The sequence below is a fragment of the Emydura macquarii genome, unplaced genomic scaffold (genome assembly GCF_026122565.2).
Source record: "Emydura macquarii macquarii isolate MOO-44397 ecotype Brisbane River unplaced genomic scaffold, CSIRO-AGI_Emac_v2 contig_1451, whole genome shotgun sequence".
Classification (NCBI taxonomy): Eukaryota; Metazoa; Chordata; order Testudines; family Chelidae; genus Emydura; species Emydura macquarii.
Window position 1 is genome coordinate 16,894,402 of NW_027131588.1, and position 25,791 is coordinate 16,920,192.

The 25,791-nt window shown below is 43.5% G+C and overlaps 1 protein-coding gene across 1 annotated transcript in view; it reads right to left on the reverse strand.

Annotated features, from left to right (window-relative positions):
* GRIN3A (glutamate ionotropic receptor NMDA type subunit 3A) overlaps positions 1–25,791 on the reverse strand; it is a 72,952-nt gene that overhangs the window by 15,885 nt on the left and 31,276 nt on the right. The window contains exons 4-7 of the mRNA XM_067553261.1: positions 21,835–22,882; positions 4,515–4,660; positions 2,654–2,769; positions 1,774–1,925 (exon numbers count right to left, since the gene is read on the reverse strand). Of these exons, the coding sequence (XP_067409362.1) occupies positions 1,774–1,925; positions 2,654–2,769; positions 4,515–4,660; positions 21,835–22,882 (1,462 nt within the window). The remainder of the gene's footprint in view (positions 1–1,773; positions 1,926–2,653; positions 2,770–4,514; positions 4,661–21,834; positions 22,883–25,791) is intronic.

Here is a 25,791-nt window from a genome sequence, read left to right on the forward strand (position 1 = left end):
AGAGACTTGTCAAATGTATTTGTGATCTTACTGTCCTCTTTAAAATGCAAGAGCTTAACAAGCCAATTAAACATTTCAGAGTGAAGCACTCAAAAGGCAAGTTTGTCCCTGACAGACAAGGGTTTTCAACTCTAAGACACTTTTGCTAATTAACTTCTATTGGCAAGGTTGATCAGGTGTAATTCACGAGAATGTTGTTTTAAAATGTGAAATAACAGGAGGTCACAGAATTAACAGGCTGTCAAGAGTAAATATGCTGCATGGAAAAACTGGCCTTTCCCCAGGAACATTTCCTTCTGGATATTAATATAGTCTCCAGATCAACTGGATCAGAAATTGCCTGAAATCAGCTTTATTTTATTCCCCTGGAGTTTGTGTGAACATTGAAGAGTCACAAAAGTCTGAGTTTTATAGAGGAAACATTCCATTTTGATCAATTAAAAAAAGGATTAATTAGGCTCATGTTGATATTAATGAATATAGATCTGGATTCAGATCTATACTTCACCAAAATTTGAGGATATTTATATCTGGGTTTTTATTTTAAACCAGTTTCTTGAAGATGCTAATAACAATTAGTGATGGATAAAACTCCAGTAGCTTTAGTGGCTCAGCACCAAGGAATTTAGATGTTCATCTGAACCTTTTGGGCCCGGAGAAATGGAAATCCCACAAAATCAGGCTCTTGTGTGGAATTTTCTGGTCACTCTTCCAGATCCCCACGTAACACAGAGGCCTGGGGTAGGGATGGGCTGAATCAGATGAGGGACAATGGAGCCCTGACTGTGTATTTCAAATGAGCAGGAATATATAGCTTGTGTCAGGAATACAGCACTTTGGAACAAAATGTGCAAAATAAATGTAACATCGTAACTTCTAAGCTACAAGCTATTTTTAGGCTCAAGGCTTTGACTTTTTTTTATTCCCTTTCAAATCTCTTAACCCTTGGATTCCCTCAAGAAAACTACCTTCCTTCTCATTCCTATTAGATGTCTTTTTATTTTACAATGAACCATATTCTCCGCTGCTGTAAATTGGCTTTGATCCGTTGACATCAATGGAGTAATGCCAATTTATTCCAGCAGAGGATTAGCCTCTATATACTTCAGTTTTTTGCTAAATTTATTAAATATGCATCTAGGTTGATCTTCCAGTGATACCTTAATGCCCCCAATTTTTAGGTTCGAAAGTTCCAAGCCGCAAATAAAGTGCAATTAGCTGAAATCTTTGTTATCCCTGTAGCAGATAGTACCCTCTGAGTATACAGTAGGCACAGTTATATTAATGGAATAGGTGAGATTCCTCCTGTCCTTTTTATAATGATGTTCCCGTTGTTAGCTATTTCAGAGTGATCTATGGGAGACTAAAACTACTCACCGTACAACTACACTGCACTAAATTGATTCCGCTTAACTACGTGTACCTGTACCTACAAAATCTGCTGTAGTGCCAGGTACTGCTGTTCTAACCACCTGCTGCAACGTTAAACATTGCATTCTGCTCTAACACACACACACAACCTCCGTGATGCAAGCATCACCATCCAAATGCAACCACACAGTCTTACTGCAGTTATTCCTGCCCTCTGTTCCCAGCGCACTGATGCATTAGTAATCATTGCTCATCAAGCTACCACTTCACTTAGATTGTTACCTCCTCCAGGCAGGGATTTTTGTCTGTTATGAATCCTGAATCTTCCTGGAGCTCAATAATAAGCAGTCAGAGTAAACCCTAGATACTGTCATTTCTGTGACCACTAAATAGATCGCTTACCTCAGTGACAGCAAAACTTCTTTTCCCACACGGTACTACCTTGTACCACTTGTCGTGCAGAACGTCCATGATGCCATGGGACTTGTACTGGCTTATCAGTTCAGATATATTTGAAGTCAGTGCAGAGTTTGGGGGAAGGCCAATGCCATACCCTAGGAGAAAATACAATGCAATGGGTTTTTTGGTTGGTTGGTTTTGGTTGTCCATGAGTAGTTGGTATCAGTACGTCCCTTTCAGGTATCTGTGTGGCAGTTGGCTCTAGGGTCCCAAAAACCAGACCCAAGGCTGTGTTGGCTCTTCTTTAGTCTGAAGGGGCCCAAACCCAAATGAGATTTCGCAGTGCAAACCAGGAGAATGCAGCCAGCATTTGTGCACTCAGTATGACTCGCGCAAATGACTAGGCCTGCAAAACGAATGCACCAAATTAGAAGCCCAAGAACAACACAGTGATACTGCAACATACATGTGAATGTTTTCCAGGAGGCTGTTTTCTCCTATTTGTCTGTATAGGACTAGCCTGAGATTAAACACTTAGATGGCAAGCTCTTTGGGATGGGACTGCCTTTTGTTCTGATTGTGCAGTGCCTAGCATAATGGAGGTCCCTGCGTGGGGCTTGTAGATGCTACCACAATAATAAATAACAGTGAGACAGAGAACAATGCAATAGGCAAGGGATTTGAAAGCTGAAATGAAAACATGGAAAGACCGAATCAGGTGAAATCCTGGCTTCACTGAAATCTATGGGAGTTTTGCCATGACTTCTGTGGGGCCAGGATCTCACCCACAGTCTTTAATTCTGATGTCTGCATTCATTATTTGCCATGCTGGGAGGCAGAATGTCTCAGAAGGAGAAGGACACTGTTTGAAACTGAGTAATACCTTCAATGGCAAACGGTTTCCCCACCGTCAAAAGTTTGCAGTCAGCATCTATCGAAACTTCGTAATCTAAGAGTGCTTTATCCATGATGAAGGCATCCAGTTTCTGTGGATCATGCCTGTATTCAGGATCAAAGTAAGAAAACAGAATCACTTAATACAAGAAGCTACACAGTTGTGCTCATTGACACAGAAGCTATTGTTTCAGGGCTGGAAACCAGGAATATATTTGATATAAACCCAACACAAACCCAAGCCAAAACCTAATTTATAAACCCAGTAAAGAAGAGACTCAGGGGCTACTGATATAAACACAGAACTGAGTTAAATATCAAAGTCTAAAGGGTTCATGTGCAGAGAGGCAGATCTGGCTAGCAGCATAAGGACCAATTTTGTGTACTTGTCATATCATTGACCTGGAAGAAGGAAAGTCCAACAGGGTGTGAATCAAATTCAGTTCCCTGCACAGTGGCACAGAGACCACAGGAGGGAAACCAAAAATATCTAAGGCTGTTGCTCAAGGTCTGTTTCCTTGTGCTGCTCCTAGCCTTGATCTATACTGTGGTAAAAATTAAAGCTGGGCAAACCCGACGTCAGGTTTTCCATGAGTACACGGTGCTGCTTTAAAACAAACGCCCTTCATCCAGACTTGTTTTCTAGTTTCCATGGCCATTCAGATGTTTGCGTTTCACTGGTATGAATGTTTTTATGGAAAGCAAATTTTAAAGTACAGATAGCCGTGTGGGAATGTGCACGGCGTGTTCTCACCCAATCAAGGGGGAAAAAAACAAATTCCCAAATCCTCAACTGGTGTAAACTGGCAGCGATCATAGAAGATTAGAGTTGGAAGGGACCTTAGGAGTCATCTAGTCCAACCCTCTGCTCAAGGCAGGACCAACCCCAACTATATCATCCCAGCCAGGGCTTTGTCTGACTTCCATGGGACTATACTGAATTACATCCACCGAGGGATGTGGCTTAGGAGTTAATCATGAAAACGAATGAGGGCACCGTGAAACAAAGATAGTAAACGATATAATCTCAGGTTATACGGATCACCATGGGATCTAAACTGGGGGGTAATTATGACCATGACGGCAGCCTCCTATCTTGTGATGTATGTCAACAACTGCAGAACATGGACATTGTGAGGGAAATGTATTTGAAGCCACACTCATTGCTGGAAGCACGAGGACTGATGTTCTTACAATTTTCCACCAGTCTAGTGTCTCTGACGTTCTTATTAATGTCTAACCCTTTTTGGAAATCTTTCTCCGGAATCTCTGTTTGAGGCCATCTGCCTTTCGCTATCGTGTGGGAGATTTCTAATGTTTGCTTTCATCAGTACTGTGCACTTGCCTCAGGGATAGCGTCCACTGCCTAGTGAATATCTTTCAAGCACAGAAACCTGCCTGGATTTATTTTGCCACCAGTTAGCAGCAGAAGGGCCGTCTTGGCACTCTGGTTGCAATGTAAAAGGCTGCTTTGCCGGGGGATAGCGAGCACCTCTCTGTGCTCTCCGTCCTGTAATTGTTATGGTGGCTTTGCTCCTTCCTAGTAAAGGAGAACGAGCTTGTTCTTTCTTCACCACCTCTGCCATGCTGTGCAATGATACTGATGCCTTTTAAAAGGTAAAATCAGCTATGAGCCAGGCAATCAGTTGGTTACCTTTTAAAATATATACAGAAAGCACGTGCAGGGGACACTTAGAATATCTAAGGCCTGATCCGAAGCCCACTGAAGTAATTGGAAAGATGTCCATTGACTTCAGGGGCTTTAGAAAGTGTAGCCAAGGACTGTGAAATTGATTGCTCTTTGATTGCTCAATCTGTTATCACGTGAAGCGTAGCATGCACAGACTCACTTCAGGTGCTCCACCCCATCTGGAGTTGCAGGTACATTGTACCGCCTCATGTACTCGTGCATCTCTGGGAAGCTCTGCCTGACATAATCTTCAGCACTGCTTTCTCGCACCGTTCCAAAGCGAAATCCCTGGGAAGGGTGGTGGAGCTAAGAAATAGGAAAAGACAGAGCAGCACAGTAATTTGTCTCACTCGCTTTGCATAACCTCAGTTCCAGGCCCAGGCTTCTGTGCTCTGAGAAAGCTACACAGATATTTACAGATGTGTTTTAATGGGATCATAGACATCATCACAGAGACCCAGGTGGAAATTTACCACATACCACATTCAGGACCAGTTAACGTCGGTTTAACCAGTTACATACTCTTGGGATCTGCTCTGGGGTTGTGAAAAAATTTCCCCTTGTGCCAGAAACCACCCAGAATCCAGGTGGGGTCAGTTCTGTTCTTTATGTGAAGCCCAGGTTTTAGGAAAGGGCCATGAGCTTAATTTTAAAGAAGTTTGAGGGGTGACTGGGTTATTGTAACTGCATCAAGTGGAAAGGGAAACAGAGCAGAGCTGTGACCCCCCTTGTGGGGGTTGTAGGTGGGACGTTCATAGAAATTCTTAGATTCCAGGGCCAGAGGGACCATTGTAATTATCTAACCTGGCCTCCTGTGTAACACGGGCCTGAGAATTTCCTCAGAATAATTCCTAGAGCAGATCTTCTAGAAAAACATCCAATCTGGATTTAAAAATTGCCAGGATTGGACAATCCACCATGAACCTTGGTAACTTGTGCCAGTGGTTAATGACACTCACTGTTTAAAAATTTAAACTCTTAGGAGGTTCAGGGGGTCGACCTCGGTAAGTTTCCAGTGCACATCAATTGCTAAATAGCTGGAGGGGAATAATGAGAGAGAACCGAGATTACTGTAGAGTACAGGAAAGGCTCCATCTGTTCCCATGGAAGTCAGAAGCAGTGGCGTGCTTCCATCATCTTAGCGCAGTGCACAGGATCAAGACTTCAGTGCAAAGGAAGTCAAATGACGTTAAGGCTCAGTGACCAGGTTCCCCCTCATTTCCCCAGCAATCTCAGAAAGAGCTTTACAACCAGCACTATGCAAGAAAGACACTGTCAGTCTAAATGATCCTGCTTGTCATGGGAGAAGAGCAATGTCAAAAAATCAAATGTCAGTGAGTCTGCCATCTGCCTATCACGTACGTGCCTAGTGTTAGACTAAGCTGGGATCCAGGGTTCAGGATCCAGGGACTCCGATATTACAGTGAGGAGAACCTATAGAGAATTGAACACTGCATGGCAATTACTCCAGAAATTCCTTTCCACCCTCATCAATGATCCCATGGCTAAAAATATATCACTGCTAATGGAACCAAAGAATACACTTTATTCCATTTTATTTTTAAGGTGAAGTCCAGTCAAATTGAAAAAGTAAATAATTATCCCATAGTACAGGGGGCAGTGGTATCTCTCAACACTCACTGTGACTGTACAACACATGGGATCTTGGAGTGTTGGCTAGAAATGCTTTTTCCTGCAGACCTGCCTTCAATCATTCAAGTCTGATTAAATCTAAATGAACTAAAATGCTGAAAATTCAGCTCCAGGCTGCTGACATGAGCTTTTTGGTAGGGCTGCTGAGCCTCCTGTCCAGTTAGATGCATTATTTATCATCCACTGCTGTAAGAAATCAAAGGGAATCAAGCTTTGTCCTAGGCTAGAGACAACCTTTGATGTACAAGCATTTCAGGAGGCACAGAAATCCCTGAGCAGCAAGTCTAAGTAAACTGTAAGGGTAGCTACAGATCCAGGTATGGGTATAGGTATGATACAGTCCTGTTTGTTCATCTCGGAAGGGACTAGTCCTCCCTTTGAAGGCCAGGGAACAGAGGTCACTCATGATACCAAAGAGGTACTCACTCCTCAATAAACTACCAATTCAGTTATTACAGAGTCTCTCTTGATACCATGTCCTCCCCAGCAGCTTTTTGCAGCACAACTGACACATGGTATGTTGTAATACGGTCCATGGGGTTGCTAGGGGCTGGGGATTCTCCAACTAAAAGAACTGTTTGAATGGCAGCTCACCAAGATAGACATTTTGAGGCGGGAGGATCCACTTAAGCAAGTTCCCCCTGTTGGAGCTCTGAAGTGGAGTATGCATCTAGAGAGAGGAAGAGGGGGCCCACAGCTCCAAGATTGCTAGTCAATCAGCAAAAAGGAATGAACAAACAGAAATGGCTGTAGAGTTCAGTCAGGTTAATTCCCTACGGGAGCCACACACCTCTTTAAAAATGGGCCAGATTTTGAGGTGTCCATGCTAGCACTTAACAAAGAAAATAAAGAGACACCTAACATTTTATTTGCAATTTTTAAAGAGCTATTTGGCATTCCTGGTGGCTAAATACAGACTTCGCAGTGCAAAGCGCTGTGCTCTGTCCTGAAGCTTTAAAAAACCTCCCGGGCTGGTGAAATACGGCTCAGGGATGTGCAATGCACTGACTGCTGCACGTAAGTACATGTATCCTGGATCGAATGATGGTCCGTCTCAAATGTTTATGAAGCTATCGCCCTCTGGCTTTCCCAACTGAAAGATATAAGCTCTAACGCTATGACAGCTCACAGCAATTTTCTTCTCGCTCAGATGCTAGCGGCAGTGTTTAAATTGTAACGAAAGAGCTGCCTGGACTCAAGCAATTATTTTTTTGTTTGTTTACTTCATAATTCCAGAGGTGCCGGGGCTATGAACTGCCAAGCCTAGAGCTGGTGGGGCTCAGGCCTGGCAAACCCTGGAACAAATTAAGCATTGGCGAGGGGCCTGTGTATTTTGTAGCAGAAAGTCCTGAGTTCCATCCCGGCAGTTCAGTCCGATCTAGTGCATGGCATAAATGACGATTGCTCTGCTTATGCAACCACAGAACTATTAAGAGAAGCTGTTAGAAATCCAGGCATAGATTTGGGGTTTCCAGACCGTATTTGCCTCAGGCACTGAGCCTGTACATCTTAGCTAGGCTCTTGCCGTGTCATTTGATAACGTGAGGAGCAACGATGAGCCTCTAGATGAGAACGGGAGTCTTTCAGTTCTACTCGGAGGCAAGTACAAACACCAGGATTTTCTTGGCACCAAGCCTCACATCTAGAATTTTCAGTTTCTGCCTCTTCTGTCTCTTTAGAAAGGGGGTGGGACTGTGGCTGTCTTGTTTGCTGTGTGGGAAGGCAGTACTATATATCAGTGCTTGGTGGGAGGGATGGAGCATGCACATAAAGCCTGTAAGTTCAGTGGTACGAAAGAATGCACAAGACGACACATTTGCGAGAACCACACTGACACAAAGGTCGGAACAAGACAAACTAAGGCCCCCTGCTAGCCACCCGAAGCGCACACCTGCCTGAACCCTCTGGGTATGTATTCAAGGTAGCTAGTCAATGTCCCCACAGCTGCCTTTGCTACCAAGGCCACACGATGATTTTTAGGGTGCTAGCTCAGAGGAGAGCTAGTCCAAGTCCATCTGTGTGAGTGGGGAATCACACCCCTAGCTTGTAGCCTAAATGGGACGGGGAATGACTGCAACAGAGGCGGGGCCATAGCTCAGGAAGTGTCTCATGGATCAGGTACAGGGTTTGATTTTAAAGGATCGCCTTCGCTCCCTTATCAAAACAGCCGCTGGTGGAAGTGAGCTGCAGATGGAGGAGGCATCTTGCGTCGGCAAGAGAGTTGTTACACCTTGTTTTTGGAATCTACACAGGCCAGCTCCTCAGCTGGTGTAAATCTGCATAGCAACATTGAGTTCACTGCGCAGTTATACCTGGGGCTTGTCTACATGGCCATTGAGTACTTGGCAAGTGAGTGTGTTGCAGATGCACCCCTCCAACTGGTGCATGCATGTGAGGAGGACAGAATGTGCCCTTACCGTACAAATGCTAGCGCTTTAATTATACGCGCCTCTCCTACGTGCAGTGTTGCAGGGGCAGTGCAGCTAGGGAGAGAGGATTCAGTTCCTGACCATAACCCATCCATGGAAAGGCTTGGTGCCAACGAGCAGCACGCGATGCTGGGCTGGGACACTAATGGCAGCAAGCAGTTGATCTTAACATTGCAGCTCAGTTATTAGAGAAATATAATATCAGCAGAACGAGCCTGGCCTTCATTCTGCTGCTCTGCAGGGCTGGAAATGGCAAGCGATGAAATGCAAGCACTTCAGGTGCACATCGGAGCCTGTCAGTGATACACTTACAAAAAAGAATAAAGAGGAAATATTTTATTTGCAGTGGACATTTTCCTGGCTCCAACACCACCTAAGCAGCACAAAATAGTGGTCAAGATGCTTTGAAGAGGCATTAGATTTGGCTCCAGGAAATCTAGGTTGGAGTCACTTAATCTACCCTGTACTTCAGCTCCCCTTTGGTAAAAGGGGGATGATATGACTTGGTTTCTCCCACCCTTCATCCGTCTTGCACAGTGAACTTTCCAGGCAGTGATGGTTTCTTACGCTGTTTGTACAGTGCCTGGCGCCATGGGGTCTCAATCTCAGTTGGGATGTCTGGCAGATAACGATAGCAATAAGGTGCCTTATCAAAAGTGCAGGTGGTTGGACCTTAGCGCAGGATGCCATGCCATGGAAGTCAGTCAAACTTGCTCCTCTGGGGTGACATTTTGTAAAACCCTGATGCTGGGACACACGCTTTGCAGTGTCAGTGGAGGGAATAAAGAGTGCTTCCCATTGCTAACAGACCACTGAGCACTCGGCTGAAAATAAAGCAGTTAGCTTCCAGCCATCAGGGACCTGAGATTTCCCCACTGCTGACAGCTGAATGTGGCTTGAGACATCAGCGCTGCGATGGAGGAATTTGGAGTTAGCTTTTGATCAAAAGTTAGAGCTGGTTAAACTAAGTTTATATCGCTAAGCGTTTGCCTTACTGATGATTTGCTGCTGACATAGTGGTGGGTTCAGTCCTGGACTTGAATGTTCTCTCTTTCCTGGGGCCTAGTTTCAAACGAGGCTGTCTAAACGAGGTTCCCAAATCCCACACTTAGGCACCCAGATGAACTCACAGCCGTTTATTCAATGAGAAAAATAGGGGCCAGATTTTCAAAAGCATTCGACAGTAGATCTCGTTATTCTCATGCGGAGGTGCTGGGTGCTAAGCGCTTTTGAAAATTTGACCCCGACTGACTAAATTTCCCATCTTTTCAAACCCCATCAGGTCTCCAGTCTTTGCTTCAATTTATCCCAGCAACCTGTGGGTGGGCAATATCTGCTTGGTTGGCTTAGATATCGTTCCCTGCTGTTTAAGGGAGACAGAGCCATGCAAGGAGGGGGCAGGTCATTGCTGTGTACTGGCTCCAATGTACTGTCAGCTCTGCAGTAGTGAATGCATTCAAAACCTCCTCTTTGTGTTGCGTTCTGTTATTTCCTAAATGTTCAGCATTCCCTGTACAGTGCAACTGATGTTTACAATATAGGGTTCATTATCCTTCAGTGATATACAGATTAGATACACTGCAATCCAGGTGAAAGGAAACAAGGAAGGGTGTAATTTACGCATATGGAGACAGCTGGGGAAGCATGAAAAAAACACTGATCACTCCTGCCGCGGAAACAGCACTGACCAACCAGCCACTCTGGTCTAAGCCGAAGCTCAGTGAAAACAAAGGGAGTCTTTCCAATGACTTCAGCATGTTTTGGATCAAAGCACTCGCAAGACAGAGAGCTAGCTGCCAGTGTGGTAGGTGATTATAAAAGCCAGGCTGCAGATGAGGCACTGGAGCAACAGGGAAAAGCATTCCAAGGCACTATAAGAAGACCTAAGAGATGGGGGAGGGCTGCGGGGAGAGGACCGGCAGTGGCAGTGGCAGGAATGCAGCAGGGAGTGAGTGAGTCGGCTTTGGAGCACTGTGCAATGCATGGATTTGGATGCAAGAATTCTACAAAAGTGAAATCAGCCAGATTTTGCACTGTGGGGCTTTTACCTCATCATGAGAGTCTACTGACTTTATAAGCCTCCCTAATTGTTTACAACATCCCTAGAACCCCCAAATGGAACAGCAGCTCTGTAAGTCAGTTACCTTTTTTTTTTTTTTTTTCCTGCATGAGACACCTAGTGAAATGTATTCCATAGTCTGTGGCGTCAGTTTGGCCCTGAATATTTAACTTCCCCATATTATGGCAGAGCTGCAAGCCACTGGCGTCCTTTTTGAGTTCAGATTCTCCTGTCAATCCCTAGAACTCAGCTGGGCACTGCACAGTAACGAAAGGCTGTGAATTATCACCTTGCTGCTTCTGACAAATTCCTGCAGAGAAAAACGAGTACTGTAGGAATCTTTTTGCAGTTGTGAAAATGGGAAAACCTCTGCGTTCTTAAACAGTGGTCCAAAGCCTGTCCCGTCAGTAGGAGACTTTCAGTGGTCAGCCCCTCATATGCCCCTGCTCATAACAAACCATGTATTACATGCTTGTCATAGCAGCAGTGCAAATAACTTTTTAGTGGCTCAGCAATAGCCTGTACGTGAAAGGTCTGTAGCATCCATATATCTACATTTAACCTACTGCTTTCAACTGCTAAGTGCTTTTCAAAGACTAATTCATTTGCCAAAACCCTTGTGTCATAGGGAAGAAATAATACGTCCATAAGTTTCATCGGGGTTTATGGGCCTGATCTAAAGCTCCCTGAACTCAATGAAAAGAGTCCCATTAAAGACAATGGCCTCGGCTCAGACCCTGCGTTGTCTGACGTTTTCCCTTGTACAACTGCAAAGGAAGCTGCTCTCAAAAGACCTTGAAGTGTCGCCCATTTTCAATAGGGCTTCGTCTCCCCCTTGACACTGACATGATCATGGTTGATTGACTTTTTCACTTTTATTAAGATATCTAATTTGCAATCAGAAAGATGGTTTGGTTTTGTCTTTCTTTTACGTTGGTCTACCGGTCACACAGCTTGGTGGAAATCTTCAGGTGTGCTGAAGCCAGGGAAAGGCTAGAGTCCAGGAAGCCTAAAATCACTTTTCCCCATTAAACGACATGGTTCAGGGCATTGCGAAGGAGCCAGGGACGTCTCTGAGCCCATAACAGTCAGTGGAGATACTGCAAAAGCGAATTGACAGTCTGTCCTGCTTCTGCAGTATAGGGTGGTGGCTGATATCCAGTCCAAGCCAGGAAGTCTTCTAGTGCCCTGTTTCATTAATAAGAAGTCCGTCATTCCTTCCTCCTTAGTCTTTTCCTCATGCTTCTGGTATTGGATTTCAAGGGTAGCAGATGATTCTCATCATATGCCCTAAACATGGCTGATGGACTGGGGGCACTGGCTAATCAGGATCTTCTGAAATGAAGCATGGAAGACAAGAGCTATACAAATTTGGCTGGGGTGCAGGCTTCTGGAAATGCCCCAAAAGGCGCTAAAAGGAAGAGGGTTCCTAGGCCTGGTGGAGGGGAGTTCATATTTCGCCTTTCACCCGCTTCTGGGAACGACTTCCATTGATCTCACACTTTCATCCACAAGGATCCCAAAGCCATTGACATGCTTAGGCCCTGATTCACAACGATACCGGAGCATGCTTAGGTTCAAGCATGTGAGTTGTGTCACTACATTTAAAGTTAGGTATGTACTTAAGTAACTTCCTAATTGGGGCCACAGTGCCAAGGTATTGGTCAAATTCTGGATGCTTGCAGCACTTCCATTGAAGATGTTGCACAAAAGTATTAGAGCATAGAATTGGGCCCCAAAGATATAGGAAGTGGTGACGGCATGCTCTCAGGGCCATGAATTCCCTTGTTGCATGGTCTGGCAAATTAACCTTCAGTCTTGTTTAATTCAGTGGTTATTTTTTTGTGCTACATTTAATAATCACAAGAGGTACATTATAACTTACTAGACCTAGTTCTGAGACCTGGTTTGGGGTCTTTCAGGCTAGCTGTGAGACTGCAGAACTTGGAAGGGAAGGGTCCAGTTTTAACACTGCTGTGAGTCCAGCCTCTGCAAGCTTAGAAACTAAATTCTGGGATTACAGAGGAGCAAAGCGTGAGCAAGAAGCAAACCACAAAAGGCTTGGAGGTTTGATTCCGATGAGTAACCTGAAGCTCAGATGCTTATCTGAAGTTCCCAAAGCTATTGAGACCAGGCTTCCCTAGTGCATATCTGGCAGGTCCTATTTCAGTCAGGATGGAAGTAACCCGAGTAGAACTTTTCCTTAATCCAGAATTACCGTTAATAACTTTCCAGACTCTTTTACATATGTTAGAGGAGATTTGCAATGAGGAATCAGAAACTTAATTCTCCTAAATCCTGCTCCAAAGCTCGCTGAAGTTGCTGGAAAGACTACCGTTGATTTCAGTGGGCTTTGGACCGTACCCTTGTATTGCAATTCCTTTGTCTTTTGATTAAATGAGTCTCAATGAGTTCAAAGTATCTGGCCAACAAGTATGTCTGTTCTTAGGAAAAAGACACTTTGGGAGGCAGCTGTGGCATTCTCAAGGTGTGCTTTGATTTCTTTCTTGGCTACTGAGGAGGAATATTTGAATGCATCCCAAGATAAATTAATTAGAAAGGCTGCTGATCTGAACGACTGTAGTGATAGCAAAGAGAAGCTGACGTCCGTCAAATCAGCATTATTATAAGCTTTTCACGTCTTAAGTTACTTTCTTATTGAAGCACCATTTATATGAATGGGGGAAAGAAAGGCCAGATGTCTACCTGCCCATTTGTAAGACAATCCGGATTCTTTACTTTAGCTACTGTATCAGTCAGTAAGGAAGCATACTTGAAACACAGTGCTCTGGGTTTCTGTCACTGTTTTGTTGCTTCAAATAGCCTGAACTGTGGTAGATCTGCTCATTATAATTATTTATTTTATATAACTCTTAAAACTGTGGTGTGCTCTTTAATGACAAGTATAAAGACGAGGTTTCCATTCCAAGGAACTTTCAATCTAAGCCCTCATCCATTGGGAGATGGTAATTTGAGACCCTGACTTCAACTGGATTACTCCTGTGCTTAAAGTTAAGCATGTGCTTACTGTAAGTGCTTTGCTGGGTCAGGGTCTTAGACTGCAATCTCTTTAGGGCAAGGATCGGAAAAACCCTTAAGCACATCCTTATCTTTAAGCATGTGAATAGTCAATGGGATTACTCATGCGCTTAAAGTTAAGCATGTGCTTAACAGCTTTGCTGGATCAGGGCCCAAATCGCTGGTGTGGAACAGGTACGTTGTGTCAGCTTCTGTAAAACTACTCTGGACACTAAACCAGGAAGGAAACATTTGAGATTTCTGTGCTTAAAACAGGTTACTGAAATACTACTAGGTATACAGATCGTGTCATTTTGAAGGCTTATTACTTATAACAGACTGTCATGCTGGTACCCCAGAGCTTAACTTGGCAAAATGTGCACCTGTTTCAATTTCTCACGCCAGGAAATTCTACTTCTCCATTCTTCTGTTGCTCTGGTTGGGTCCGTTATTCACCTCCTTTGTAAACACGTCTGTCATCCATGGCAAGAGAGCTCAAGTTTTGGAGCGTGGTTTATTTAATTTTTGGCTGAGCAGAGTGCTACTGCCAAGACACTACAGATATATCTACACAGCCGTGGCTGTGAACGTCCCAGCCCGGGTCGACAGACTTGAGCTTGTGGGGCTTGCATTACCCCGTGCTAAAAACAGCTGTGTAGATGTTACGGCTCAGGCTGGAGCCTGGGCTCTGAAGCCTAGGGAAGGCGTGGGCTTGAGAATGTGGGCTTCAGCTCACACCACAGCTTCAAAGTGTCGTCTACAAAGCTGTGTTTAGCACAGCCATGCAAGGCCCATCTATTGACCTGGGCTGGGAGTCTCGCTGCCATGGGCTGTGTAGACATACCCTACAAAACTGACGAGTAGGCAAACTTCCCAGATAGAGAATGATTTAGTATAACATCATTTCTTCTTTTGGGGTGCAATTTAAAAACAGCAACAGAGAAACAGTGATTCTGAGTGTTTACGTGGGAAACAAGAAGAATGAGGATCATGTGCAGTTGGAGCCATAAAACGAAAGACACAGTTTGTGAAATATACTGTCCTTTTGTCTTCTATATATGCAGGGCCAGACTTTTTTTAAGAGAGCCCAGCATGCAACAGCTGCCATTTAGACACCCAAATGGGACTAGATTTTTCCATGTAGACACCTCAATGCATTCTGATTCTAGAGTTACACAGAGGACAGAAGCTCTGTTTTTGTGAAGGATTTTGGTTTTTGAAATTCATTCTGAAGTGGAACAAAACCCCAACGTTTTGAAATTCTCCCAAGGAAAATTCCATTTGGGATTGACTTCAACTTTTGGGTTTTTGGTATTATATTTGGACATACAATAAAAAATTCAAAACAAAAGGTAATTTTCAAAACAAAAACTAAAATCCTTTTATTTTGAAAAATATCAAAATTAGATGTTTTAGTGTCATGGGAAGCACATTTTCCTGGTTCTTTCCCAAAACCAAATTTCAGAAAAAAATCCTCTCCATTTGACAAATCATTTCAATTTTGACAGAACTGCATATTCCAACACAGTATGGTTTCATTTAAATTTCTCTGGCCAGCTGTAATGTGGTTAACTGCTCATTTAGATCTCTTATATTCTGTTCAGGTTCTTATACCAATCATACTACTGGTTTTGCTGCAGCAACATGCTATCTTTGGTGAAGGTTTTGTGTGTGTCAGTTTCCATCTTTGGATGAAAGTACAACTAACATAGTCAGCACATCAGATCTAACAAAGAATGATTGCAAGAGACATTAACTGGGGCCCACAAACTCCTGGGATTCAGATGAGCAGTTGGAGGAAGTAGTATGATCCAATGAACTACGAAATATTTTCCTCACAATTCTCTCACACCTGTAAACTTTTGTTGTTGATAATAGCAATCTCCTGGGCTGACTGAAGAAATTACGTGATCTTTGTAAATCTCTTCTCTTGTAGATATTTTATGCAAATTGTCTATTGATTTTTCTGTAGACCCTTTAAGTAGCATTAAGGTTTGCAGCTTATTTTATCATGATCAGACAACAATCTGCATGCACTCAAAGGGATGATTCTTTTCCAGCAGTCAGTGATAACAGTCTACACTGGAGAAGGATTATTGATTCACAGATGCAAGAACACACAGGAATAACAAAGATAGGAATAAATGCGCCATAGTTACTTGTAGCAGAGTATAGTTCTTGTAAATGACAGAGCTTTTCTTTAATTTTTCTGGGACTTCTTATCAGCCGAAGTGTTCTTCTAGTGCTGTGTGCTTGTAATATTTGCTATTTCACTCTACGACTTAGATACCAACAACCTATTTTTCATTTCATTTTAAAAGTTGCCAGAAAGAAAAGTGATAAACAGTGGAAATAGTGCGTTTGCATCCTTTGCCATATCCTTAGGTGCTGCTATTCTCTGGTTCCTAGTAAGGTTTTTAAGTCTGTGATAGGATTGCTCAGTATCCGCTTTCAGCACAATGCTGGTGACCAAATGTAGCTAGAGCCGCCCACTTTAAGGAGATGTAGAATGTGCTCCTTTTGTGCGTCATCATCGGTCTGATGCAGAAGCCCTTATGTTTTTCAAATTGGGAACCCAAAAATGGATGCAGGCAGAATTAATAGACACTCAAAAATTTTAGCTTAAGTGACGTATCCAAAGTCAAGACACTGGCTAAGGTTCTGATCCTGCAAACACTTACCCACATGAACACTCCCATTTATTCAATATAGTTCAGCCCCAGTCCAGCAAACACCCACAAATCAGGAAGAGAAGCCTAGTCACTCTATTCCTTGACCTATGCTCTAATCACTAGCTCACTTTGTTTTATTTGCTTACCTTAATCTCACCAACATGCTGATCTAGTCCCTTACTACTTCTCCCACTCTTGCTAAAACATTTCAAGTCATAATTAAGCAAGACTTCTAATTATTTGTTGCACTTCATTTCATGACGAGCAGTTGTACCCTAAATCTCAGTGAGTAATTGATTTATTTTGTTTAGGGGTTGAACTGAAAAAATCTGGGGAAAAATAATTTTTGGTCGAACAAAACATTTAGTTTGACCTAAAACTAAATGTTTTATTTCTTTTCAGGTGCAGTTTTTAGCTCTTTTTTATTTTTTAATTAAATCTATGTAAATTTCAGAATTAAACATTATTTCAATACAAAAAGTTGAAACATTTCATTCTGAACATGGTAAAATGTTTCCTTTTGACTCTTGTATTTTTCCCCCCATTTTTTTTCTGGCTGAAACTATTTGCAAAATTTGACCAAAATTTTCAGATATTTTTTGTTTACCCAAAACTGCATTTTTCAACAAATAAACTAATAAATATTAAACTATTAATCAAAAAAAATTTCACCCAACACAAGTTGTACCGATATGCATTTCCTTGTGCAACTTTGTAGATATTTGCACCAAGTACAGCCGTGCTGGACTTCCTGCATAGCTTAACAACGTATATCCTTATATACCCTCCAGAACCCCACTGATCAATTTATAAAACCACACACCTCTCTATCAGTTAAACACCACTATGGCAACATACATCTTTGTGGAAAGGCAGTTATGTTATTTATTTATGTTTACATCTAATTTCTCAAGGGCATGGATGTTCTTGGGCAACATTGACTTTGGATGTTAAAATTTTTAATGTCCTCAGAGCAGAAAGTCTCTTGTATTTTTCCCTGTTTTCTGTCTCCTTGCTTGATAGCTCAGAGAAGATTTAGTTTGCGCAGACATGCCAACTTCCAGCCCAGAAATGATAGTTGTCTTCCATCACCTTGAAAAGGATGGTTTTCTTTAAACATTTCAAAAGCACAGTGCTCTGGGGACACTATCGCTTGAGAAGGAGAAGGAAGTGTTTGCAAATCCAGAAATAAATATTAAAGAACCTATTTTTCATTCATTCAGCACCTATTTTTTAAATGATTATTTCAACCACACAAAGGAAAAGGCGTGTACAGCAAAAGGCCTTTAATTTTACTAGGTACTTTTATGATTTGAAGAAGCTAGCTGAAATGTTGTGGCAGAGAAGCATACTTCTGTGGTGTGGACACTGTCTGAATCCAATTCTAGGCAGAGAATGTTGAAAACGTGCAGCTGATGCTTTGTGTGGAGTGGGGAACCCCAGCATTTCCTGTCCGAATTATTATTGCAAAATAGTTATTCTGAGATTGTTTTAATGTCTGGTGCTGAGTGTTGGGCACCAAACGTGAACAAATGTTCTGCTGCACAGAAATACGAATGTTTAGACGGATGAATGGTGTAAGCGAGAGAGACCGCAGGAGGAATGTGTATCTTAGAGCCATGCTCAAAGTAACGCTGTAAACGAAAAAATGAGGGAGTGCAGGCTTATGTGGTTTTGGTCATGTAAAGAGCAGTCCTGACCAGCGGGGTACTGTGGGTCTCCAGTGCCCGGGGGCCAATACTTGCATTTGTGCCCCCCCATTGGTGGCAGCAGTGGCAGCACCCTGCGGGGGGGTCTACAGGCCCGTTTCCCGCTCTCCCCTACTCCCCCCCCACTGTGGGGGCGGCAGGTACAGCAGGGAGTGAGGGTGACGGGCAGATGCCCCCAGGTTGCTCGGTGGCGGGGAGCATGGCAGGCTCTGCCCCAGAGTCCTACTGTTAGGTTGGCTGCTTGGCCCCTGCACCGCCAGTGTCCCCACAGCTCCTTGGTGTAGTTGCGCCCAGGGTAGGGGCAGAGGGGCCGGGAGGATGCTTGCTTCCCCCGCAGCAGGAGCCCTCGGCCATGAGCAGGCCTGAGCTGGGGTTAGCATGGCCGCCGGGGATGTCAAAGGATGGAAGCCCTTGGCCGCCTGCGACAGTGTGGGGCAGTGGCTCCAAGCAGGGCCTAGCCGGCACCCTCCCTAGGCCAGTGCCCTGGGGCATGACCCCCTCTGCCACCTCCCCCGCCATCGGTACGCCACTGGTCCTGACAGCTTCATGGGAAAGAGAGGCCAACAGATCGAGATAGATGGAGAAATCAGCCTAAGAAGTAGTGGTGGGAGGTGATAAAGGAAGTCATGTTAGCACGTGGTGTGATGGAGGGTACGGCACTGAACAGAGCACTGGGGTCGGAGGGAGAGGACTTGTAGAGCAGGCCTCATCTGATAGGATTACCATAAGGAAGAAGGAGACTTATTCTGAGGTAGATGCAGAGAATGATGCCCAGGAAAATGTCCTCTTGGCGTTCACATAACAGTACAGAATTGTCTTCCGGAAGGATATTCTTGTAATGGCCATCAAGTTTCAAAGTGGCAGTGCCTATAGGCTCAGACCTGCAAAATCTATCGTGCATACGCTCACTGCTCAGAATAACCCTGTTGATTTCAATGGGACCATTCAGGGTAGTAAACCCTAAACGCAAGTCAGCATTCAACGTGTGCAGGGATAGGGCCTTCTGTTTGCAACACCGAATTGTTTTCTTCCTTCAGCATCCTGTGCCAAAGTTTTGCATCCAGGCAGAGGCAGTACATAGACTCTGTAATTTACCTGGCACTATAGAAAAGCCACTCTCCACATTAAGGACATTTATGCTGTTGTAACTACACTGACGTAGAAAAGAGGGGCCGACATGGGGGGCAGTGTAACTTTGGTATATCAGGACAAGCCCAGAGCCGCAATAGCCAGGTCCAAGGTACATGGTAAAGTAGAACTGGGAAACTTGCAGGATGCTAGTTTGCCCTAGAGAGGTATGTGGATCTTGGAAAACGCAGGCTAAAGCGGTTGTAGATTTGATAAAATGCTCAATTTACAGCTTCACTATAGATTCTGACCAATTTAGGATTTCTAAAAAAATGATTTTGGAACATATTTTATTTCAGGCAGTTCTGGAAATTATATTGCCCACTAACTTCCCAGTGAATAATAAACTGCAGAGCATCCATTAGCTGAAGAAAACTCATTAGTAAAGCAGCGTATATCAACATACTGCTAATGACTTACCTTTTGACGAAGGCACAGACCAAGATTAATGTTACAATTACAATGTTACTTATTACAATGCTGCTCAAAGACCAGGAGAAGAATTTATCATGCTCTCTTTGCTAAAAATATTTCGAATGATAAAAACACTAAGTCATTTAGCATGGTTAGGTAGAAATTGTCCGCTCACAGGTGAAACAAATCACTGATCGCTGTTCTTTAATAACTGTCAGATATGTTTCAGTCACTGTTATTTTTTTGTGTTAAAATTAAGACAAATTGGGCTTAATGTTGAAAAATGTCTGAACCAAAACTCGAGCACCTAACATGTCGGAACTTCGGGGAAAGTTCATATTCAGATTTAGTACCTTTACATATGGTGGCCTGTGATGCAACAGCAGAGGATTTTAGTGGGTGTGGGAATATGGTGAAAATAGTACTGATTGAGCTAAGTAGGAGAGTGGGCAGGGAACATAGGAGAAATCTGTTGCAGATGTCAGAAAAAGGCAAGTATAAGGAAGAAGCCCCATTCTATTAAAAACGAGAATTTATGCTTCAATTCTGCAAACACTTACACACACACACACTTAACTTTACTGCCATGAGTAACTCCCACCAGGATTACTCATACTGTAAAATTAAGTACCTATGTGTTTGCAAGATCAGGGCCTTAATTATTTAGATCGAAGTCGGAGACAAAACCTGAGATCCAAACACTCTTTTTCCATGATCCAAACCAAAATCTTCTTTTTCTGTTTGCAAATTGTCCATAAGCATGTCACAATTTTCTCAGATGGATTTGCTATTTTAAACTATTCACCTAGTAATTTCTATGAATATTTCTCGGTCTGTACATTACTCACAAGTAGAGCTGGTCAGGAGTTTTTCAACAAAATGTTTTTTCATCAGAAAATGTAGATTTGTTGAAACTGAAACTTTTCATGGTCAGTTTTAATTAGTTTCTTAACTGGAAAATAATGTTGAGAAAAGTTTCAAAATGTTCCATTTTGATGCTTTCAAAATGTAAAATTCTAGTTCAAAATGAGTATACATTTTGAAATTTAAGCCAATTATAATTTAAAAAATGTTGAAATCAAACTGAAATGTTTCATAATTATCAAAACAGTATTTTATTGAGTCAAACCAAGTTTTCAGATTTTTGGCCTGCATACATTTTTCAGTTTGACTTTTTATCCCAATTCAGGATGGGAAAATTTTTCAATATCTTGGGGGGACTCTATTGATGAGGACTTTGTTGTGAGTATTCAACAGGTTTAAAACAAACAAAAGGAAGTACTACTTTGCACAGCCTGTGAAACTCTTTTTGCCAGCAGATATTGAGACGGCCAAAACTATAATTGCGTTCAAAAAAGGCTTAGATACATTCATGGATGATAGGTTCATCAATGGCTGTTAGACAAGATGATCAGGGACGCAACCCCATGGTCCGAGTGTCTCTAAGTCTCTGACTGCCAGATGCTAGGACTGGACGATGGGATGGATCACTTGATAATGGCCCTGTTCTTTTCATTCCCTCTGAAGCCTCTGGCACTGGCCCCTGTTGGAGGACAAGATACTGGGCTAGATGGACCATTGGTCTGACCCAGTATGGCCGCTCTTATGTTCAGTATCTCAAATGAGAGTTGTGGTGAATAGTATGGATAGGACACAAGTCACATGATTATTTCTCTGCGTCCTAGTGCAAATGCTCACAATTATTAATCTGAAATTAACTATCTGCAAATGTTCTATAACGTTTGCGGTTTCTGCAATCAGGAAATTCACTTGCTGGAATGCACACAAGAAGTGAACACAAAAGGCGGGTGAATACAGGTCAAACAACTTCAATTGTTATGAAAAGTGAGTATTTCCAGAGGGTGGGATTTTCCAAAATGCCCAACTTCTCCTCACTTTGCTGCCATGGAAGTCAGTGGGAATTTTACCATTGGCTTCCATGAAAGCAGAGTTAGGCGAAAGCTGAATGAGTGCTTTTGAAAATCCCCACCAAGACTGTCTCTAACTGAGCACTAAATCTAACATGGTGTGGCCTTGTTCACAATGGCTCAATTTATGGCTAGCTTAATGGAGATGGATCCAAACCAAAACCCTCAGGTCAATCCAACACCCTCAAACTGAAGGGTGTTAGAAATTCAGATCTGAATATTGCAAATGGCTTCTACCTTTCTAATAGCCTAAATCAAAACCCTGGTCCAGAGAACCCCAAACACTGACAAATTTGCAGTCTGGAACTGAATTTAGCCATTTAAACTTCTCTCTGTTCAGCTTTTCTCCTGGATCTGAGTCAGGAGATAATTGACTGTAATGTGACTGTTTAGCATCCATACATTATGCAACACTTAATTTAAACTGGGATGAAGCAAAGACTGAGTTAACAAAAGTTCCCATTCTTTACCTTGGGATCGTGTATTCCAGAAAGTTCCTCGTAGATTTTCTCTCCTACCATGACAGCAGCCAGGTTCGCTGTGTATGTTGACAGACAAAACAAACAAAAAATGGCCCAGAGATTCATTAGAAACCTTCCAGTCCAGCATTTGGGGGGTTTGATTGCTGCTGTTCTGCCAAACAAGATCGCGTAACAGACGTTCAGGGCAGAGGAGAAGGAGAAAACTTTATTCCTGTTTCTTCCCTTGGGGGTCATCCCGAAGGGGCTTTTCCACTCGTACAGTGTGAGGAATATTGCTGTGATATGGAGGGCAACAAATATTCCCAGCCACATGGTCCAGTGGAGCGGCCACATAAAGGCTCCGATAGGAGCGGCTGTGTCTCTGGTCCTCACTAAGATGCCCAAGCTGGTTGAAAAGAAAGGACTGGTGAAATCAATCACTTGGCTACGGGCTGTATTGATGCTGAATGATGTCACTGCCATGTGGGCTGTCCCAGCCAGAAGGTCACCCACGAGGCCTGTCCAGTGACCATTTTTCCAAGCTCCGTATTTCCCATCACCAACAATATATAAGTCAAAATCAAAGTTCATATCCTCCGCCAGCTTTTCCAGCAGGTCAATGCAGTAACCATAGCAACACTTTTTGAACTCAATGGGCACGGTGTCGTTGCCTCCTTGAAGGGTGTCAAAGAAGCTATCCAACACGGCTGAATCATTGGTCAGAGGATCCAAGCACAGTTGTCCTGCTGGGCACAGCCCTTCATCGTCCACATTTCTTGTGAAGACAAAAGGGTGTTCTATGAGTGTTACCACTCTCAGGTGCAGCCGAGGAGGGTGCAGGTTGTGATTTTTGTGCCTCTGGGTCTGCTCGGGCCATATCCCACGATCCATGATGATCTTCCCTTCTTGCCAGCTCCCCACTCGGGTCCACATTGGGTTTCCAACAGGATCGTGCTGCAGATTCCAAATGAAGAAGTTGTTTTCTGTGCTGATGATGGAAGAACCTTTCACTTTAATGTGGCCACTGAGCCCATTAAAAGTTGTGTTGGCTAAAAACCTGTTGGGAGAAGAAATGTAAGAAAACAAAGCCAGACATCCAGATGGTTGAAGCCTTACAGTGCTTTAGAGAAATGATGGGCTTGTATTGAAAGCATTGTACTGGGACTCAGGAGATCTGGGTTCAGTTCCTGGCTGTTTTCTGTTCCCATAGACTTCCTGTATGACCCTGGGCAAATCACATAATCTCCTAGTGACTCATTTCTGCCATCTGTAAAATGGGGATAATGAAACTTCCTTTCTCCCACCCTTTGTCTCATTTATTTAGATTACTTGCTGGGCAGTTATGAATCCTTCTGACTGAGAGATTGCACCACCACCTGATTACTTCACCATTTAGTCTTATTACCAATTTAACAATTTAATTTAGTCTTATTACAAATTTAATAACGCTGGTGCAATATTAAGTTTGAGAAATCAAATACTCAAAATTAAAAAAAAACACCCAAAAAGTTACAGGGCCAAATCCTCAGCTTGTGCAAATCAACGTAGGTCAAAGATCTGGCCCAAGATTTCTACTGCAACACAAATAAGGCATTGTGTACACCCTGGTTATTTCAGAGGATAGATTAACTATCAAACAATAATGCATTAAGCCTTGTATTCAATGTGAAGAATGACCAATACAAACCTGAATGATCCCCGGTCTACGCTACGCTGCTATGCCGTTAAAGCGACGTAAGGCAGCATACGTCGACCGAACTCTGTCAACGTGCACACTACAGCCTGGCTCCCGCCGATGTAAGTGCCCAACTACGCCAACGTAATAACTCCACCTCCACGAGAGGTCAATGAAGTTAGGGTGACGCGGTGTCTGTGTAGACACTGAGTCCCTTTCATCGGCTACTAGCTATCTTGTCAATTCTCCGGCAGCTGGGAAATTGACAAGAAAACTGGCTCCAGCTCCCCAGCTGGGCTGCTGCTTGGGTCTCCACTCCAAGCCAGGCTGCCAGCCAAGCTCTCAGTTTGGGCTGCCGTTCGGGCTCCCTGCTTCCTGCAGCCCTCTGGGTTCCTGGCTCCCACTCCCAGTGAGCCTGGCTGCACCGATGCTCCCAGCTTGGAGCCTGGCTGCCCCTGGGCTCTCAGTTCGCCGCTGGGAGCACGGCAGCTGGGCTCAGGCCACGGATCTCCCAGCTAGTGGCGAGAAGCCCTGTGCGACTTCCCCCCTGCTCCTGGGTGGGAGCCGGGAGATGAGAAGTCTGGGGAGGATGCTTGATTCCTGGCGGGGAGCTGTGTGGAGCTGAAAGCCCCAGCTCTCAGCCTCCCCACACTGGCCCTCTTCAGTCAGTGGAAGCGCTCCTGGTGAGGATGTGCGCCACCAACAGAAGGAGGGTAGTGTGGACATCAGCCCCCACGGTAATTACTGCAATGGCTGTAAATTGACCTAATTAAAGTGGATTTAAGATTGTCGTGTAGCCATGCCCTTAGTCTGGCTCACCTGTGTTAGTATTGTTAAAATAGATTTTAAGATTAAAAGGATGTGTCTAGATTTTATTAAACGCTTGTAGGATGCTACTTGTATAATCTCATTTATAACATCCGTACCCCAAGTTAATAAGTGATATTAAATGTTTGCATTGTAATCCTCGGTAACTGGGTAAGGCTACGTCTACACTAACGGCGGCAAATTCACTGCCATCAGATCCATTTATCCAGTTTGATTGAGCGGCAGTGAAGACCCGCTCAATTGATCTGGAAGTCGATTTAATAAAACCACCTCTGAAAAAAGAGTAGCGCTGCGTTGATGGGTACGCATTTCCTGTCAGCGCAGCATAGTGGAGATGGTTCACAGAAGAGAATTTAGGAAGTCAACGTAAGTTACGCAAGCTACTCCCGTTGACTGCCTCCGAATTTGCTGGTAAGTGTAGACCAGGTCTAAGTTACCAAAGAGGAGAGACGCATTAATATCTGTGAAATGTAAAATGGTGGCAGAAGGTGTTAGGTCTTGCTCATCAAGAAGGCTCATTGAAACCAAATGAGCCATTGTGGAATATCTACGAACAAAGACTTTGTTAATTGCAGTCCTCCGCCATTTCCCCCTCCTCCCATGAAGTGGAGTCATGCACATGAACTCATCCCATCAGCTTGAACTCTGGGGAGAGGGGAATAAAAATTTCTAACATGGACAAATTGTAACTTTATGTTGCTTGGACTCTGAGGGGTAAGGATTGGCTAAAAGCGTTGTTTGGTGTGAGATTTAAAGTGCAGTTGAACTGGGGTAAGTGACTAGTCCTTTGGGACTGGAGTAACCTGAATGTTGTTGTGATTTTTGGTATAAAGGACCATCTATCTCCAAGACAGGCTTACCTAGGTATCAAGATAGATCAGAGTGTGATTCCGTGTTAAGGCTGTTCTAGTTCCTGAGGCGTTTACACTTGGTTGGTGAAATTGAAGTATAGAATTCACAACTCGTTTGGGGGTTGTGTTCTGCTTCTTAAGAATCTACCTTGGAGCTGGTACTCATGCACCTGAGTCACTGCAGGACAGCTTGTCAGTGTCATTCCATTGTCATTTTACATTTAACAATGTCAATGAGTTCAAACTGTGACAGTTGCTCTTCCCTGTTTCACTCTGTTTTTAATGTACGTTCTTTGGTAGAGGCACTAAAGCTCTCCTAACGTACCCTAGAAGAAGAATTACATTTGCAGTATTTTGATAACGATTTAAGTAAAATAGTCTGTTTTCTTCAGGTTGATAACCTGGTTATTCCATCTTTTTCCTTACATCCTTCCTAGTAAGGACCAAGAACCAGAATGGGAAGCAAGTCAAAACACAGGCTGCTGAAATTGCCCAAGAAGCACAGTTAAAGCTTTAAATCACAGACTGGATGAGGCTTTAAAATCCGAATGGCTTATCCCTGTAACAAGGGCGTTCACAAGAGCAGAAATTAACCCAGTAGGAATTCACTGT